The sequence below is a fragment of the Vanellus vanellus genome, assembly GCF_965231255.1.
Source record: "Vanellus vanellus genome assembly, chromosome: Z".
In the NCBI taxonomy this organism is placed as follows: Eukaryota; Metazoa; Chordata; class Aves; order Charadriiformes; family Charadriidae; genus Vanellus; species Vanellus vanellus.
In genome coordinates this window covers 51,808,728-51,825,787 of record NC_138908.1, presented here as the reverse complement: position 1 = coordinate 51,825,787, position 17,060 = coordinate 51,808,728, and the positions used below count along the sequence as shown (strand labels likewise).

The following is a 17,060-nucleotide window of genomic DNA, read 5'->3' as shown; positions in this document are numbered from 1 at the left end:
ACCCCTCCTCGCCGGGGATGCTGCTGGGGCGAGCCTGAGGGCCTCGCAGGGAGTGTGGGAGGCTGAGGAACTCCGCGGCTGTGGCCCAGACCGCGGCGGGGGAGCGGGGAAGGCCACCCGGAGGAGGGCTGTGCGTGCGTGTGTCCGTACAGAAAGAGCGCGCACCTTGGTGCTGGCGAGACTCCATGGGGGGTGGACGGGACCGACCGTTGGGACCAACCGTTAGGACACGGGACGGCCGTTAGGACGCGCGCGTGGGAGCGGGTGGGGGCGGTGGGGGCCGCAGGACGGCGGCGAGGGGCGGCCCCCCGCGCGCCCGGTAGAAGGAAGGCGGTGCGTCCCGCCCTGACGTCACAGCGCCCCCGCAACGGCCGCCGCCGCCGCCGCCTGACAGCCTCCGCTGGGCGCGCGGGTGCGTGTAGCGCGAGCGGCGCGGGCGCGGGCGGGCAGGCAGGAAGGCAGGCAGGCAGACAGGCGGCGGGACCCACCGCATCGCCCCGCGGCTCCCCTCGGCTCGGCTCGGCTCCGCTCGGCTCCGCTCGGCTGCGGCGCGCCGCCCTCGCCATGTCGGTGGCCGGGCTCAAGAAGCAGTTCCACAAAGCCACCCAGGTACCACTCGCCCCCCTCGCGCGCGGCAAGGGGTGCGCGTGGGGCGCACGCGTGGATGCGTGTGGCGCCCCGCAACGCGCCGCGGTGCGGTGGGCTGCGCGGTGCTGGGCTACGTGCGGCTGTGCCTCGCGCGGCCGCCTGCGTGGGCACGCCGGGGGTGTACGTGGTGCGGGGGTGCGCGTGGGTATTCCCGCGTGCGGCCGCGTGCGGGTTGTGCGTGCGTGCGTGCGCGCGCGCGGGTTTTCATGGCGAGTGGGCTTGCACGGCTGTTGTGCGCGGGTGTGCGTGGCGCGTGAGTGTGCACGGGTGTCCACCGTGCGGGCGGCGCGCGCGTGGCTCGCACGCTTGCGCCAACACGCGCGGGAGTCCGCGCGGTGCGTGAGTGCGCGCGGCTGCGGGTGGGTCTGCACGGGTGTCCGCGGTTTTGCGTGACTGCGTTGGCCGCACGGTACACGCGTGGGTAGGGCCAGGGGGTGCCGGCCGGCCGCATCCCCTACCCGGCTTCGGTTCTTCCCCCCCCCCCGCCCCCCAACCCTTGCTCTGGCCGCGCTGCGGCAGGCGGGCAGGGGCTGCCGGGGTCGGGGAGCAGGTACTGCGCTGCCCCCGTTGGGCCAGCGTGGGCACGGAATGGGCTTCCAGGCAGCGAGGGGTGGCCACGGTACCTGCCGTGGGCCTCGGACCTTCTTTACCGGCGGCTGTGCACCACGTTTCCATCGGTGTATACTTAGCCTGACTTTGTACCTCGGCAATAAACATGACCTTTTTTTTGTGCGTGTGCGTGTGTGTTGTTTTGTTTTGTTTTCTGGCTCCAGAGTACAGCTGAAACCTGAATAATGAGGTTTGGTCCTGTTGCTCTAGGCATGCTGTGACAGTGCAGGAAGGTCAGGGTGGATGCTTCACCAGGCTTTGAGTTGTTTTGTAATACAAAATCTGTGTTTTATAGTCCGTGAGGGTACAGTTTTTGAATCAGGTTCTGACTCAGCGTGCTCTGGGAATGGATCTAAAATGGTTTGATAGAAGTCAGGGGAATTTCTTTGGATTTAGAGATTTGAGACGAAGATCAGTGTAATGTGCCTTTTTTTTGGAGTTGTTTTTTTTTTGTTTGTTTGTTTGCAACTAAATACAAAATCCCCAGTTATTTCCTGCTAATCGCCATTGCGGGCATCTTCAGGTAACAGTCTTGTCACTGTAGGCAGCCTGTAGGTGCAGGCATGCAACACACAGCAGCCGTTACACTTTTCAACACCTGTGTTTTTTCCTTTCTCATCTGTCTCATCTCCTTCACCTCATCTGTTGTTGCGCTGTGGGGAAGTGCTCCTGAAAGAATGGTCCCTAATACAAGAATTCGTCCGAATTCTGATTCTCAATGCCTTACATATTTCTCCGCTACCCATTGTGACTCTGAATGCAATGGGATACGTCAAGTCCTGCATGGGCCCACGCAGGCATCCGATGACATTGCGTCTCACCTTTCATACCATGTTGTGCTGCATCGTTGGTAAAATAAGCTTCACAAAAACCTGCTGTACTCGTGACAGATGCGGTAAGGAGCAGTTAAGGGTGCCTGAGCCTGTCCTGCAGCGCCCATCTGCTGTTGCTACCTCGTTATTTCTCCCCCTGCTACCTACAGTGCCTCTCAGAGCCCAGGAATCATCACTGCTGCACAAGTTCTGGTACCGAAAATAAGAACTACAGTGCCTCTGTCATCCACATTTAAGAAGCAGGCAAGCTGAAGTTTACTGAATAATGATAAAAGCCTCAGTCCTCTATTATTGTAAGTTAATGAGTATGCCTCCGCAGCAGCAGAGGTAAACATCTTTTTTGGAGGGAGCACGGTGTGAAAGGTCTGTGCATGCTGTTCTGTCCTTCAGATGACACTCTCACACTGATTGTCAGCAATACTGTCATTTAGAAGGAAGGAAGAGTTTTAGCTGCCTGGAACCAAAATATTAAGTTTCTGGTGCCAGATTTAGCTGCCTGACATCAGATGGCCCAGGGATTTTTGGGCCCAGCCTTGACTTTCACAGATTGTTTGTATGCAGGCCACGAAGACACGTTCATGTATGAGAATGACTCACAAGTAGGTTGCAAGACTGATCTGTTTATTGGCTTGTTTTCAGTATGAGTGAGAAATCCAGGACTTAGTTGTGCTGACCTCACTCTAGGGAGTAATCCTTTTGACTAGAGATTAATTCCCAGGTGAAATATGGCTTGACATTGCCGGTATGAATGAAGCCGCCCAGATAGGACCAAACAAACTAGAAGTTTTAAAAATTCTGCATTATTCCTTTGGTTCTTATTCATGTAAGAACTCGTGTGTGTGATGTACTGTCATAATAGAGTCCTAAAGCATACCAGGAACAATTTCAAGTTATTTCTCAGGTTACTGTGTCCTTTAACCCAGTTTAGCATTGTGAAGTCTGGAAGTCTCTGGTTTAGTTTCTTTCTATCTTTAGTGGTATTATTCTTGTTGTAACATTAGTACCCCTTATACACAGACAATTGATGATTATGACTGTAAAATATTATTAATAATACAGTTCCAGTTAGAAGTATAAAGATTTGTGGCATAGTTTAAATGTTCTAAAAAAGTTTTTCTTTCGTCCAGAAGTCTATTTTCCATAGCAGACAACTTAAAATTATGTGATTTCCAGGTCTGAATTGTTTTGTACAACATAAGCATTTTGTTTTCATTCATCATTTTTTGACTCGTAAAATATCAAACTAACCTGCATGAAATACTGCCATTCTGTTTTTTAACTAGAAGCCATGCTGAAGAACCTAATGCCTGTCAAGTTCCATGCACCAACTGCAATGGCAGTGAGTCATTGAAAAGCAGGAGGAAACTTTGTTCCTTCTAGAATGAATAGAGTGTTCACCTTTTTGCCTTTCAGAAAAACTTTAATGGTTTTACCTCTGTGCAGCATCATAAAGTTTAGAAGAAGTATTTCTGAGATGGGAAAAGGGGGGTGAGTCTGGAAGTCGTGACATTCATGCAGAACTACAGGATGTTAGATTGGCAAGTATGGAGCAGGTTAGATTATTCATTTATTGCTATTACCCACAGAGCACCTAAGAAGGAATAACCCCATTTGAATGTTGACTGTGCTGCTACAAATCTGTCAGACATCCTGGAGCTAAGAAGATTGCTCCAAAGAGTGTTTTTCCAGGAATGGGCAACTAAGTGCTGTGCCACCAAATGGTCCCTTTTTATTTAGGCATGCAAACTCCTCTGCCATTAGTGCTATGCCAGTGTGACCGAGAGACTATTGCTTTCTGCAGGTTTGTGTGCAGTTTTAAAACCACCAGAATAATTTTGGGTGATACAAACTTGACAGTCTGGGCCATTTGAACAGAGTTGTTCGAAAATAGCATGAGCTTTGTTTCCACATGACTGCATTCATTGCATAATATGGCTTGTGAGGCACAGTCAAAACTAAGCTTTCTGAAGGTACTAATTTCATAGGGAAAGACATTAACACATTCAGAAATGAAACAGCTGAAGAAACAACTTTCACTCCACCCATAGTTGTCAGTAGCTTGTTACGTGCCCTGCCTTTTAGGTGGGAAGTACCATACTTCCCTCTTAAACAAGGCAGCCTGTTGAGTGCACTGTAAGAGACTGATGTTGGTGTTTAATAAGCAAATGATACTCCTGCCTTGCTATGCAGTTACCCACATAGCACGAAGTCCTGTGGGCTTCATACGGATTCTGCGCTGATTCAAATCTATCAACATAGGTTCATTTGCAAAAAAGAGCACATTAGGGTTGAGGAGGGGTTTGAAAGCGTTGCTAATCTGTTTTGAAAGTGTCCTGGAAGAGTGCATGGATCCAGCAAACCTTTCTGAGTGTCATCATCATAAACTTGTGAGCAGTTCCATTGAAATCAGTGGGAATATGAGTATTCTGGATATTAATCTCCTTTTCAAACGATTTTCATATTGTGGTCCATGTAGCTGAATGTTTTTTAAATTCCTTGGTCAGAAGCGTGTAAAATATTTTTCACTGGAATGGGTGAAGCAATCGTCCTTTATACACAACATGTTCTCTTCACTTGCTAAACTCTCAAACTGCAACTAACCAATTGTTACCATTCCTTTAATACTGATAGAGAATGTGGACAGCGATGCATTGAGAACAGTATTTTCCTAAATCCCCATCAAGCCCATATTGGTAATATGTTCCTGACCCTCCCACAGTGTTGAGTGGGACCTCTGTGTGCAGCCTCCAAGGCTTTTCCAGTGAAAGCACTTCACCTGCCCTTTCCCACTGGCTGTGACTGAAGCTGGACTCATACTGGGTCTGCCTGTCTCCTTCCGTGTTTCCTCTCAGCCTTACCCACCAAATTATGGTCAGTTCCCATGTATGTAAAGGTATGTGTGTGAGCTGCTCTGGGTAGTTGGACAATGCTATATTTTTCGTAGTGTGGCTGCTGCACTGTGTCTTGCTTGTGTTGGACTTAAAGAACTCCCTCTTCCAGTGGTGTGGAAGCTTGTAAGCTAGTCTGGGAACTTGTGAGCTTGTGTGGAAACTTGTGAGCAGGTGGAGGAAAGAGGAAGAAGAGCCATTTGCAAGGTGGCATGCCTCTGAGGATAGTGCCCAAACTGGCTGTTAGAAACCTCTCTTCAAGAGCCATGTACCACTGTCAGTCTGTTGGTTTCTCTCAGTGCAGAGTGGTACATTTTGAGATCAAGGAAAGGGTGCAAATTTTTGATCTGGGAATAAAGACTATTTTTAGAAAAAAAATATTTTTACTTAGCTGTGAAGGGGATTATTTCCACAGCAGGTAGGGAAATTCCTTCTGTTTGTGCACTCTAGCTTGATTGCCAGATACAGTATTCACATCTGGCACCATTCCCATGTGTCTTTTTATTAATATTACATAATTGAAAGGGTGAAAAATTGACTTTAATCTTTAGCTGGATACTGTGTAACCCTTCTGAGTTGTTGATGGCTTAAAAAGTCTGCTCTAGTTTCTAACCCTGTTTCTAAATCTAATTGAAAGAACTGCTGTTTTGCCTACAAAAAAGATAATGGCTTGTTTTTTGGTGAGGATTTCTCAAGCATCTGTCACTGCAGTATCTTTCCACCTGATACAGTAGACAGTAAATTATCCATGGCCCAGCAATGTGCCCTTGTCGCCAAAAAGGCCAATGGAATCCTGGGCTGCATAGGGAAGAGTGTGGCCAGTAGGTCGAGGGAGGTCATTCTCCCCCTCTACTCGGCACTGGTGAGGCCACAACTGGAATACTGTGTCCAGTTTTGGGCTCCCCAGTTCAAGAGGGACAGGGAACTGCTGGAGCGAGTCCAGCGAAGGGCAACTAAGATGATTAAGGGCTTGGAGCACCTCCCTTATGAGGAAAGGCTGAGAGAGCTGGGACTCTTTAGCCTGGAGAAGAGAAGGCTGAGGGGAGACCTGATTACGGCATACAAGTATCTAAAGGGTGGGTTGAAGAAGGATGGAGCCAGGCTCTTTTCAGTGGTTCCAAGTGACAGGACGAGGGGCAATGGGCACAAGTTAGAACACAGGAAGTTCCGTTCAAATACACGGAAACAGTTCTTTACGGTGAGGGTGACAGAGCACTGGAACAGGCTGCCCAGGGAGGATGTGGAGTCCCCTTCCCTGGAGATTTTCAAGACCCGCCTGGATGCAGTCCTGAGTAATGTGCTCTGGGCAATCCTGCTTTAGCAGGAGAGTTGGACTAGATGATCTCTAGAGGTCCCTTCCAACTCTGATAATTCTGTGATTCTGTGATTCTGTGATTCTGTGATACTTGCCATTTCCATTTTTATGTATGTATGTATATATAAAGCTGGAGTACTGATTGACACCCATCTGCAATTTTTCCCCCAGTGATCTGTGGAGGCAAAGATTATCTGTGGATGCTGTGCTCAAAACACAGCCTGCATCAGACTTTTGTTTTATATACTTGACTTTCAAGTATTACACAGCAAGGAAGAACTGGCTGCTTTTGGTCATTCATGCAAAACAGCGTCTTTAAGATTTAAACATGCCCTCGTGACTAGCATGTGGATTGATAGCATGCTTCATAAAAGAGCTGAAGCAGCGTAAACAGGTTTAACCAAAGCAGTTTTTGCAGAGGTTACTGTGCAGACGACTCTGTAGTTTTACGTAGCTGTCAAGTGCAAGTGTAAGGGAAGTGCTGGGGTGGTCTTACACGTTTCTTGTGGAGGATGGAGCGTCAAGGGGCTTGAAGGCTGACTGTCATGACCTAGTACTGGGTCAATGAAGTCTTTGACTTTTAAAAGCTCAACAGGAGGGAAAGAGTTGAAAATCTGCCTTGCCACAAGGAGCTGTTGCCACTCTGTGAATACATCGGAAGAGAAATTGTGAAAGGACAGCATTTGGTGGGAAGTGCCCTCATGAAGCAGGCCCATGGCCCTCTTCTCAGTGAAAGTCCGTGGTACCCTCAGGGGCAGCTGAAGCATCCCGCCAACAACCTTTTCTCCTTGAACTAAAAAGTCTTGCTTTGTGCTGCTTTCTGTCAACTTCTCTGACTCTGGTCCTCATTTTCTTCAAACTTAGTGGTCCATGATGGACAATGGTGGTGCTTATCCTTTCTAAAATATATGGAGGTATGCAGACGAACGGAAACTGAGATACAGCATGACATTATTGTGATGATCTTTGTCACTGCAGAATTACCTAGCCTTCAGTGCTTATCTAATCCTGCATTTAATCTTGCAGACAAAATAGTAGCTTTTTTTAAACCTGAGGTTATAGCACATGTCACAGGAATCCATCCAACCTGTCAAAGAAGTGAGAGGAATTAAAATAACTTTTTTGTTTCTTCTGGACTGGAGAAAAAAAGATGGAAATTCATATTTACTGTGCTACCATTTTGCACAAGCTTTCCCTTTATGGAGGCTCTATAGCCCTGCATGGGACAAAATAAGAAGTGGCCGTTTGAAGTTCAGCATAATTTCAATTTGTGTGTGGGTGGAACACACTGAGGCAAACCTGGACAGAATGATTCATGGATATGTAGCTGTAGTTGCTATAATACTTATGATGCTTTTGTGCTCATGATGGAGGCCACATCTATATAACTAAACAGTGTTTAAAACAATTTCCTATTATGTAGACCAAAATTGGGCTGAAGTAGTTATTGCAGTATTGCATGGGACACACCGAGGAGCAGCAGTTTGCTCTCTTCTTCTTCCCCCTTCACCATTCTCCCACCAAAGGGGTGTTATTTAATCCCAGCAACGGTGCTGCTGAGGCAGCAGCAGTGTAACCTTGCTAGTGGCAGCCTGTAAAGGTGGCTTGGTGTGATGCCAGAGGGCCTCCTGAAAGAACAAGAAATTCAGCCACTGGTTCAGCTAACAGGCCTGTCACCGCGGGAGGGCTGGTGAAGTGAATCCACATCTATTTCAAAACAGATAAGTGCCACTAGCTGGGTTTATTCTCAGCAAAACATCAGGTGTCATATTGATGTAATTTCCATTGGGGTGTGTTTGGTCGTATGTCCATTTGGTTTGTTACCACTTTGTAAAAAGGGGATACTATACTGAACCCTTTGTAAGCAGAAGTTCTAAAACAAAGAAAAATGCTGGCTTTGCCCCCTGCTTTCTTCTCCTACTCTGATGGCAGAAAAGTATTCTACACTGTTAAAATGTTTACATCCTCCATTGTCTTCTTCATCTTTTTGTGGATTTCAGTTTGATTTTTTAATCATTTTTGTTATTTATTTATTTATCTATTATTTTTTTGTTTGGCTAAATTCCACTCCTTACTTACTGCAAAAGGTCTTTAAATGAGAAAACAATTTATCTGAACATTTTGAAATAAGGCTTTTTTTTTTCCACCTTTGTGTTAAGAAATTATTTTTTTTACCTTTGTGTTAAGAAATTTTCCATTTTGAAGTATCCTTGAGCACTGGACATCACTTGTGTTCTGCTTCTGTGGGGTAGAGTGCCACCACAACAAAATAGGGTGATAACAGAACATGTTCCAAAAGAGATAAAGGTTTGTGTTTTTTTTTTTTCCTAGAAAGAAAATTCTCCAGAAAATTATTCTTGATTTCATCTTTTATGACTTTAAGTAGACTAACAGGACTTGCTCTTTTAAGCAGCACTATCCAATTAGATATTTTTGCTGAATTCTTTCCGGTCTACAATTTTCAGTAGACTAACAGGACTTGCTCTTTTAAGCAGCACTATCCAATTAGATATTTTTGCTGAATTCTTTTCCAGTCTACAATTTTCAGCCTTCAAGGTACGTGCCAAAAATTCCTTTTCATGCAAAATCAATCTAGATGCAGCAAATGAATTAATAATTCATAAGGTATAAATGTCAAAAATAGTGTTTGTCTTCCAAGATGAGTCACTCAGAGCTTGTCTGTCTTGGAAAGTTATGGCACCATAATCTAAGGACTGAATTTGAATTGCTGCAATTTTACAAGTATAACTCTGCAATGGATGGTTTTCTTGCTGCCAGTAGAACAGCATTTCAGTTTAATTGATTTTGTTTGGAAGGGGATCCTAGGACAGCAGGTTAAGACTGATCCTTCCATTGGAATGAGAGCGTTTGCATAAAACTGGCCAAGGCATTAGAGATGACCAGTTAGTGTATTTTTCTCAACTAATTCACCTGCTGAATTTGTGTTTCTCTAGGAATGCTATCTTTGGCATTGAAACAGAGTTAGTTAAACCTGGATCTTTCTTGTTGAAGTGAGAGGAGATTTCAGTACTTAGGAGCAGGTCCTAATTGAGTTTTCTATTGGTTGCTTCATCCCATTTCTTGTATTGGCCAGGAACGGATGGAATTTGATTTTACATTCTACTGTTTTGTAAGGAAATAAGACCTTTAAAACAGAGCTGAGGCATGAGGAAGGCTCAACAATATGCAGATATTTTTAGGAACCAAAATGATTGAATGTGGAAATGTGCCTTGACATGCAGAATAACCACATGGTTTATGAATTAGACTCTATCTTCTAAGGAGCCTTCTACTAGCATTAACAAACGGAAGTTTGTCTCTCAGGAAGGAGGGCTAGATCTTATGGTACCTCTATTATTTATGGTCTAAATTTGTTTTTTAAAATATGACCATATTGCTCTGAGGCTGGGAGGGAAATCTCCTTCCTTTTCCACAAAAGTGCTTAAATACATCTTGCCATATATGAGGCAAATCCACCACTGTCAGAAGTGGATATGACCATTGTAGGCAGTAGGTGTAATATGCCATACATCTGGTCTGTCTTAAGTCTAGACAGGTAAAATGTGGGTTTCTGGAGGAGAGAAAGATTTAATCGCTGAAAGCAGAGGCAAGGTTAGGTAAATAATGTAGATTTTTAACTTTTTAATGCAGAAAAATATATTTTCCTCTGTCAGTTTTGTCTGGTTTGTTTCACCTATCTAAACTGCTACAAAAAGGGCACATGGCAGCAAAAGCTAAGCTTCGCACGATAGGAATGGGATTCTCTTACTAAAGTAAGAGCCACGAATACCTGATACCAAAAGACAGATAACTTCTTTCCTTTGTTTTGCACTGACTGCAATTAGAAATAATTTAAGTCAGGGTGATTTGGGACCTGTAATTTTCACAGATGTCATGTTCCTCCTCAAAGGTCTGGATTGGCACATTTCAGAATGTCTGCATTTTGATGGCCAAAAGGCCTGTAATGCTTGAAATAGACTGTAGAGCTTTTGGTCTTCTCTGGAGAGTATTCTGTTTTTTATTTAAATGTAAATATGGGTGGAGTAAGATACCTTAAAGGTATGGAGGATGAAAGGGTGGGGAGGTCCTCAACAAGAATCCTTGAAAACTGAGCAGAGGGAAATTCTGTGCTCCGGTATGTGTGTGTAACTCAGAGAGAGGCAGAAGAAATGGCAGGCGTTGGTGAATGAAGCCAGCACTTGCTCTTTCCTGCTTCATTAACCTGCTGTATCCCGGGTCCTCAGTTCCTGATCTGGACACTGCGATACTGTGTATTGTTCCAGCCCAGGAGAAAGTATGACCAGTGTTCCCAAAACATATACAGCCAAAATAACACCAGTGGGTCAAAGAGGTCAGCGTGGAATCAATGGTGTCTATCGGTATATGTGTAATCAAATGTGACTAACAGGGGAAAAGCCAACCTTTTTTCTAAGATGACGACCCCATCTGCTGCAGATTTCCTGTCTCACAGGGAGAAAGAATAAAGAAAGGGAAATATTACTCTGCTGCCCTGATTTGGGGATAGTCTTTTAACAAAACTGCTGGGCAGTCACTGGAAAATAAGCTCTCCATAACTCAGGTGCTTGTTCCTTCCCCTGGGGAGAGTTTGCTGTCCTGAGCAGACTGGCAGAGTCCTCATGTTTTGCACGTGAAAAGTTTCCCCAGCGCTGACTGCCAAAGGTTCTGCTCGGTTTTGATCAGCAAAGTGCCTGCTTCAAATCATTGTTGACTCGCTCAAACAGTTCATTGAAGTTCCAAACTGTCCTGGACAGAAGCCGAGCTCTGTGTTAGCATATTTCTGGGGCTCTCTGCAGTGCCGTGACGTCTGTGCTGGCGCCTGAGGTGCTGTCGGTGACTGAAAGTAGCTGGGTAGGTTGCAAAGGCAAAATGCAGTAACAGATTTACTAGCTATACAGATGTATGGGTCCCAGTTTGTCTTGCTTCTCCATAACCCTGATGTAGGGGGAAGACTCTGTTACTTTAATGTGAGAAAGCATTGGTGCAGGTAAGAGTTTTAGTATATCTTTAGTAAAGAAGCTATCCTTCTGCTCTGGGATGCTCAGCACTTAGCATAAGTGACTGAATTATATATCCTTCTTTCCCGCATCACTGTTAATCTCTGGACATACGTGTGTCTGTGGCGCTTAAGGTCTAGAAAGCCTCAGCTCCCAGAGCCGGGGTTTTGGCTGTTGTGTTCTTGATGCACATCCTGGTATTGGCCATGAAAGCAGCCAAGGATGCTTGGGTTGAGTTTCTGACTGGGGCCTACTGGTACCACTGCAGAGTCCATTTTAATAGTAAAATAAGTTCCTGAGATAACAGCAAATTGGAATGTATATGGACTTAAATTTGAAAATATCTGCCAAACTATAGGAGAAAATTCAGTGATGTCCAAGGGCTGGCCTCACTCTCATTTCTGTTGCTGTAATTTTGGCTCTGGTAGGGTAACCACTGATTTACTCCTCTTATCTTGAGAACAAGACCACTTCCCAGATCATACATTAAAATCAGCTATATGGGATTTTAAGCAACTTTTATAAAAAGCAGTCTTCCCAAGCAGATTTGGACATGCAGACATGGTGCTGTTATATCTTGTTCACTTGCATTCTGTGAAGGACTTTTTCTTGCTCTTCTTGCACAGCACATTGGAGCATGAGACATTTGAAAATTTAATGAAGCTGCAATAAAACAGGCTATTCTAGTTCCATATTTTTCTCATTTGTATTTGCAGATTAACTACACTGTGTCCAGGGAAACTTCTTCATCTACAAGAACTTAAACAGATTCACTGCTGCAGAGTTTCTTTCCCCCCCCCGATTTCCTCCTGATATTTCTTTCAAACCTTTATAAAATTCTATCACTGAGAACTGTATTTCCTTTAAATGCTATATTCATTTTCTTGCAATAAAATTAAATTTGGGAAGGTAAATTAAGCAGTTGGGGGAGAAGTCATGCATATCAAATGAGCTTTTTGTTAAAGACCAGATCAGGAGTATGAGTAACAGCTCTGTGGATGGCTGAGCCAGAGGTGAAACATACTTGAATCTTAGGGCTTTTGAGAGCATGTGCAGATAGCAGAGAGCCAGCAAGGGTGAAGAGTAGGACCAGGTGTTGACTTTGCATGCTGTGCTTAGGGAATTTTATTAGCACTACACTGAGGGCTTAACAGAAAAACATGTGAGGAAGATTATAACTTTTATTGCTTTTTTCTGTTCTCTAATGCAACATCATGCAAGTAGCCATGGTAGGACAGCACACTGTGACTGTATCACTGTCAGAAGTCAGCAGTTGGTTGAGGTGTCCGCTTTCTAGATTAAAGTCTCCACTGCTGCTCTTGAGAGTGATTTGGTTTGTGGTTATAGATTTAAGATTTGCGGTGTTGAAACTTAGTAGCGTGGATGAGCTAATGCAAACTTGCTCCTTAGTATTTCCAGGTGCAAGATGAAAATCCTTCGAAGTGTTGTTGCCCCATTTTTGCTTGCCTTGGAGGTTACCTTCTGTACATTGAAGAAGGAAGTAATAGCCATTTCTGGCTGCTCTGTGCTAAGCTATGGGAAAGCCTTGAGGGAAAGACATAGGAACTCAATCCTATACTATCATAGATAAACCTGTCTCCCTGAGAAAAAAGCCCAGGGATGGGGAGAAGAAAAAAAGAAATTGAAGCATGGTTTCCTGCCATGGTTTTCTGCCACAACCCTCCCAAGACTGTGCCAACAGGGAAAACTCAGCAGTGCACCCTTTTGCAATCATTTGTTTTCCCACATCGGTGTCGCAAAATGACCAGGAGGGAGGAAAAAGCGACTCTTGCCTCTTTTTCTGTGACATCCCTTGACATCCGAGAAATTTCTGGCAGGGTTTGCAGACCTAGTTTCCTCTGCATCATCTCAATGTCACCAAGGAGCTGGGACTTAAGAAATTGATTCGTTGTGACTATGGTTGTGACTCCTTGGCTCTACTAAAATAATGTATTTGGTTTGCAGGATGGAAAGGTTGGCATTTGTTCTGATACCTTATTTGTTCTTAAACAGTCAGGGTGCTGTCATAAACATGATATGTTCTAAATTATAAAACAGTGCAGTATGGCTTTTAATTCTTAAACATAATATTTAAAAGGTAGATAAATCACAAAGGCAGAATGTGTTCTTGTAATATCAAGGGTCTTGCAAGCAAGCAATGCATAACCAAGCCTTTCAAAAATTTTCCCACAATTTTGTCTCCTACTGAGACTTATTGCAAAAGAATAACAGAGGTGACCTGGTTGTTGATAAGAGACATTCACTAATGTGTGTGCTATATGCCTTTACTCTGCAGCAAGCAAACGTTCTGCAGACTAAATTCTGCTGATTTGGGATATTTTGCTTGTTTATTATATTTTAAGTGTTCAGAGGTAATTTTTAGCAGCTTTTTTGTTTCTTTGTTTGTTTATTTGTTTTTTAAATCTAGTGTTTTTGCAGCATATAATCCCAAACATTAAGAAAACATTACAGAATCAGGATATTTTAAAAATTAATAATGCTGTCTGCTTTTTCTTCTTTTCTGAATTGCCTTGACTTCAGGGTTTAAATTTTCAGTTCTTTTAAGGGTGAAAGCTAATTTTTTCTTATAACCATATGTTTATAAAACTTAAGAGTTTTGAAGGGAAAATAACACATAGCAGGAGACAGATGACAGCCATTGCAAAGACCTGACAATAATTCCATGGAGTCATTTTGTCTCCTCACAACTTATCTCCTGTGGGAGCTGTTCCAGTTTTAAAATGTGTGCCAGATCTTTGACGGATGCATGGTTGTGCACCTCCCTGTTGCTTTCTTTCGGATTGAGTGATGTAGCAGCTAACCTGAACTTCTGAGTCTACCTCTATGTTGGAAAGTCATACAGTGCCAAAGGCATGGGTCTGTACAAAAAGCTGTTGGTGCAGAGGACGCAGTGTCGCCTAGTGGAGGTTTATGATTTATTTATAGCTGCATTTTGGACTAACTCTGGTCTGGTCCTGTGGATGGAATGCCTGCTAGTGGTTGAAGCATGTCAGGTGAGGTCTTGAAGAGAAATTTCTGCTTCAGTTTCATTCAAAAGGAATGCAGTTCACATGCTACAAGACTGCTCTGCAGTCTAAATCATGGTGGAGTAAGTGGGGATGACCATGAGATTTATTTTAAAAGGTTAACTCCCGATCTGCATGAAATGCTAATGCACCTGCAATCTGGAAAAGGTACTTGGCAGTTGCTAAGCATTTCTCTTTTCAATTTATTTGCACCATTTAAAATACTTTCACAAGCCAAATGCTTGTGAAAACTGCAGGAAATAATCCAAGTCCAGGGGGGCTTTTCTACATCATATGAATATTTAAAGTCTTGTTTTCACACAGCTGTGAAAAGCTGTTGGTTCAAGTCAACTCGGTTGACTTGAGTTTTAAATTCAGTAAATTGCTTGGCTACTACTACTAACTTTCTTTGCAGGCAAGGCTGTAGATAGGTGAAAGAAGAAAAGTAACATCATCCACAGGTAAAAGAAATCATATAGATTTATGGACAGAGAGGGCTGTATTTTAAGGAATGGTGTAATAGTGAACAGATGTGGCAGAGCAGGTTTCTTTACCTTGAGTGCATTTCAAAGAACTAGATTATATCTTCTGAGACCTACATGGGGACTCTTACAGAGCCATGAAATACCAAGAGGCCATTGACTCCCAAAAGCAGCATGCCTCACTGTGGTCTTTGGTGCTCTGGGTAACACTGCTGACTTGCGACTGAGGAGTATCATCTTCAGCAAATCTGAGGTACTGGATGCTGCACTACAGCACTGATTGTTCACGTCTTCAAGGTTTGGATCATGCAGATGCAGGAAGCTGGTGAGGAACCACTTCAGTGCTCTGTTGTGAGCTCTGATATCTGCCTTAGTTGGCCTAAGAAGTGAAGGATGATCCTTAACCACTCATTCTGTGCACCCAGATAAAAGCTGGGCCATAGGGATTCCTAGTTTCTAAGGGTTCCCCACTGGCAATGCAAGCTTTGCTGTGAATTCCTCTCCCTGTTCTGCATCACTTTTGTCTCACCAGTATTCCAAAGCTGTGACACTGAAAAAACAGCTGCAAACTAGTGAGGAAACTCTGTGAATTCTTGATCTTTTAGTATGCCAAGAAGGATGGCTATTGTAAATGTGGCCCTGAGGGCAAATGTCTGTTTATGCTGGTTTTTATTGCTGTTAAATATCTCCTTGGTTATCATTAATGGGAATCTTTGCTCTCATGCAACCAGAGCCCAGTCAGTAGAGTGGAGTATGATCTTGCTTTATGCTGCTCTTGCTGCAGAGGTGTGCTGTGTAATTCTTGGCCTCCTAAATTGCCTAAGTGTACAGTGCTGGTGAGTAATGGTACTGCCATACCTGTCTTTTTTGTCAGTGATTTGAAATCCTTTGTTTTACAACTACACTTTTCAGCCAGAGATAGGCCTACTATTTCTGCATGAGATGCCAGCTGAGATTTTGCCATTGATCAAGTATTCAGTGGGGCTGGAAGACCTAATCTACACTCAATAGGCAAAACTCATTGTAAGAACTGGAACATCTTAGGTGAGTATAGGAAGTCTTTGGACTATGCATCCCTTTGAAGAGTCAAGAGTATGATGATCCTGGCCTCTGGAGGCGTAATCTTTCCAGATACTTCCAGTCAAGCAATGCACTTCATCAGAGCCACATAACTTTTAACTACCTTCCCATCCTTCATTTGTACAGCAGCTAATTTGTTGTGTGTGGTAGGAGAAAGATGGGGACATCCTGTACATTTATATTATTTTTAATTCTTATATTTAATTTCTTTGTAGAGTTGAAGACTTAGATGAAAAGAGTTTATTTGGAGAGGTAAATTTTCTGCATTGAGAATGTGTTCATCATAATTCATCGTCATTTTAATATTTGGGCTGTCTGGCTACACTTTCCTGAAGTTCTCCCAGAAGCTTGACAAATTATAATAAACACCACTTCTCCATCAAGGAATGTATAATTTTATTAATGTATGTGATGAGAACCATTCTCTGTTTAAAAAAATTGGTGTACCTCATATTTAATCACAGGTTTGCTCAAGACATGGAGGTTAAAGGTTTTTCCACAGGGACACTCCCTGAATTTGCTTTTCTGTGTGGGCTTTCTTAACTTGCTAGATGTATAGGTGGAGCTGACTTGGCCCTGAGATGTACGAATGTGACTTTCAGATTTAAAAACGGAGAAAAAAAGCACTTTAAGGTGCTTTCTGTTTTATCCATGCAAAAGCTACATGTCAGCTAGCATGCAAAAGTGTGTTCTTGGAGAAAAAGTGGGAGATGCTTCAGAGCATCCCTAGGTGTGTCTGTCAGCTGTGGGGCTTGGAGAAAGCCTAGGTAATCAGGCTGGGGTTTACAGTATTTGCTACAATGAAAGGAAGGAATCATTCCTTGGCATGTAACCTTTTGTGCCCGTCTTGCCCTGCACTCTCAGGAGGACTATGACCACTCACAGAAATTAAGTTGCAAGGAAGACTATGGCATATTTCTTCTATGTCTGTGCTATGACATCTATGACTCTCCCCTCATCCAGCGAACCAGTTATAACATCATAGAAAGCTATCAGATTGGTCAAGCATGATTTACCCTTGGTAAATCCATGTTGACCACTTCCAATAACTTCCTGTTCCTCAACGTGTTTGGAGATGACATCCAGAATGAGTCGCTCCATTACTTTCCCAGGGACAGAGGTGAGACTAACTGGTCTGTAGTTCCCTGGGTCCTCCTTGCCTTT

General features: G+C 43.9%; 1 protein-coding gene across 1 annotated transcript in view; it reads left to right on the top strand.

Annotated features, from left to right (window-relative positions):
- Positions 1 to 564: 564 nt before the first annotated feature.
- Positions 565 to 17,060, top strand: part of SH3GL2 (SH3 domain containing GRB2 like 2, endophilin A1) — a gene marked incomplete at its 5' end in the record, with an annotated part of 105,234 nt that continues 88,738 nt past the window's right edge. Inside the window, one exon of the mRNA XM_082497721.1 lies at positions 565 to 609. Within this exon, the coding sequence (XP_082353847.1) occupies positions 565 to 609 (45 nt within the window). The remainder of the gene's footprint in view (positions 610 to 17,060) is intronic.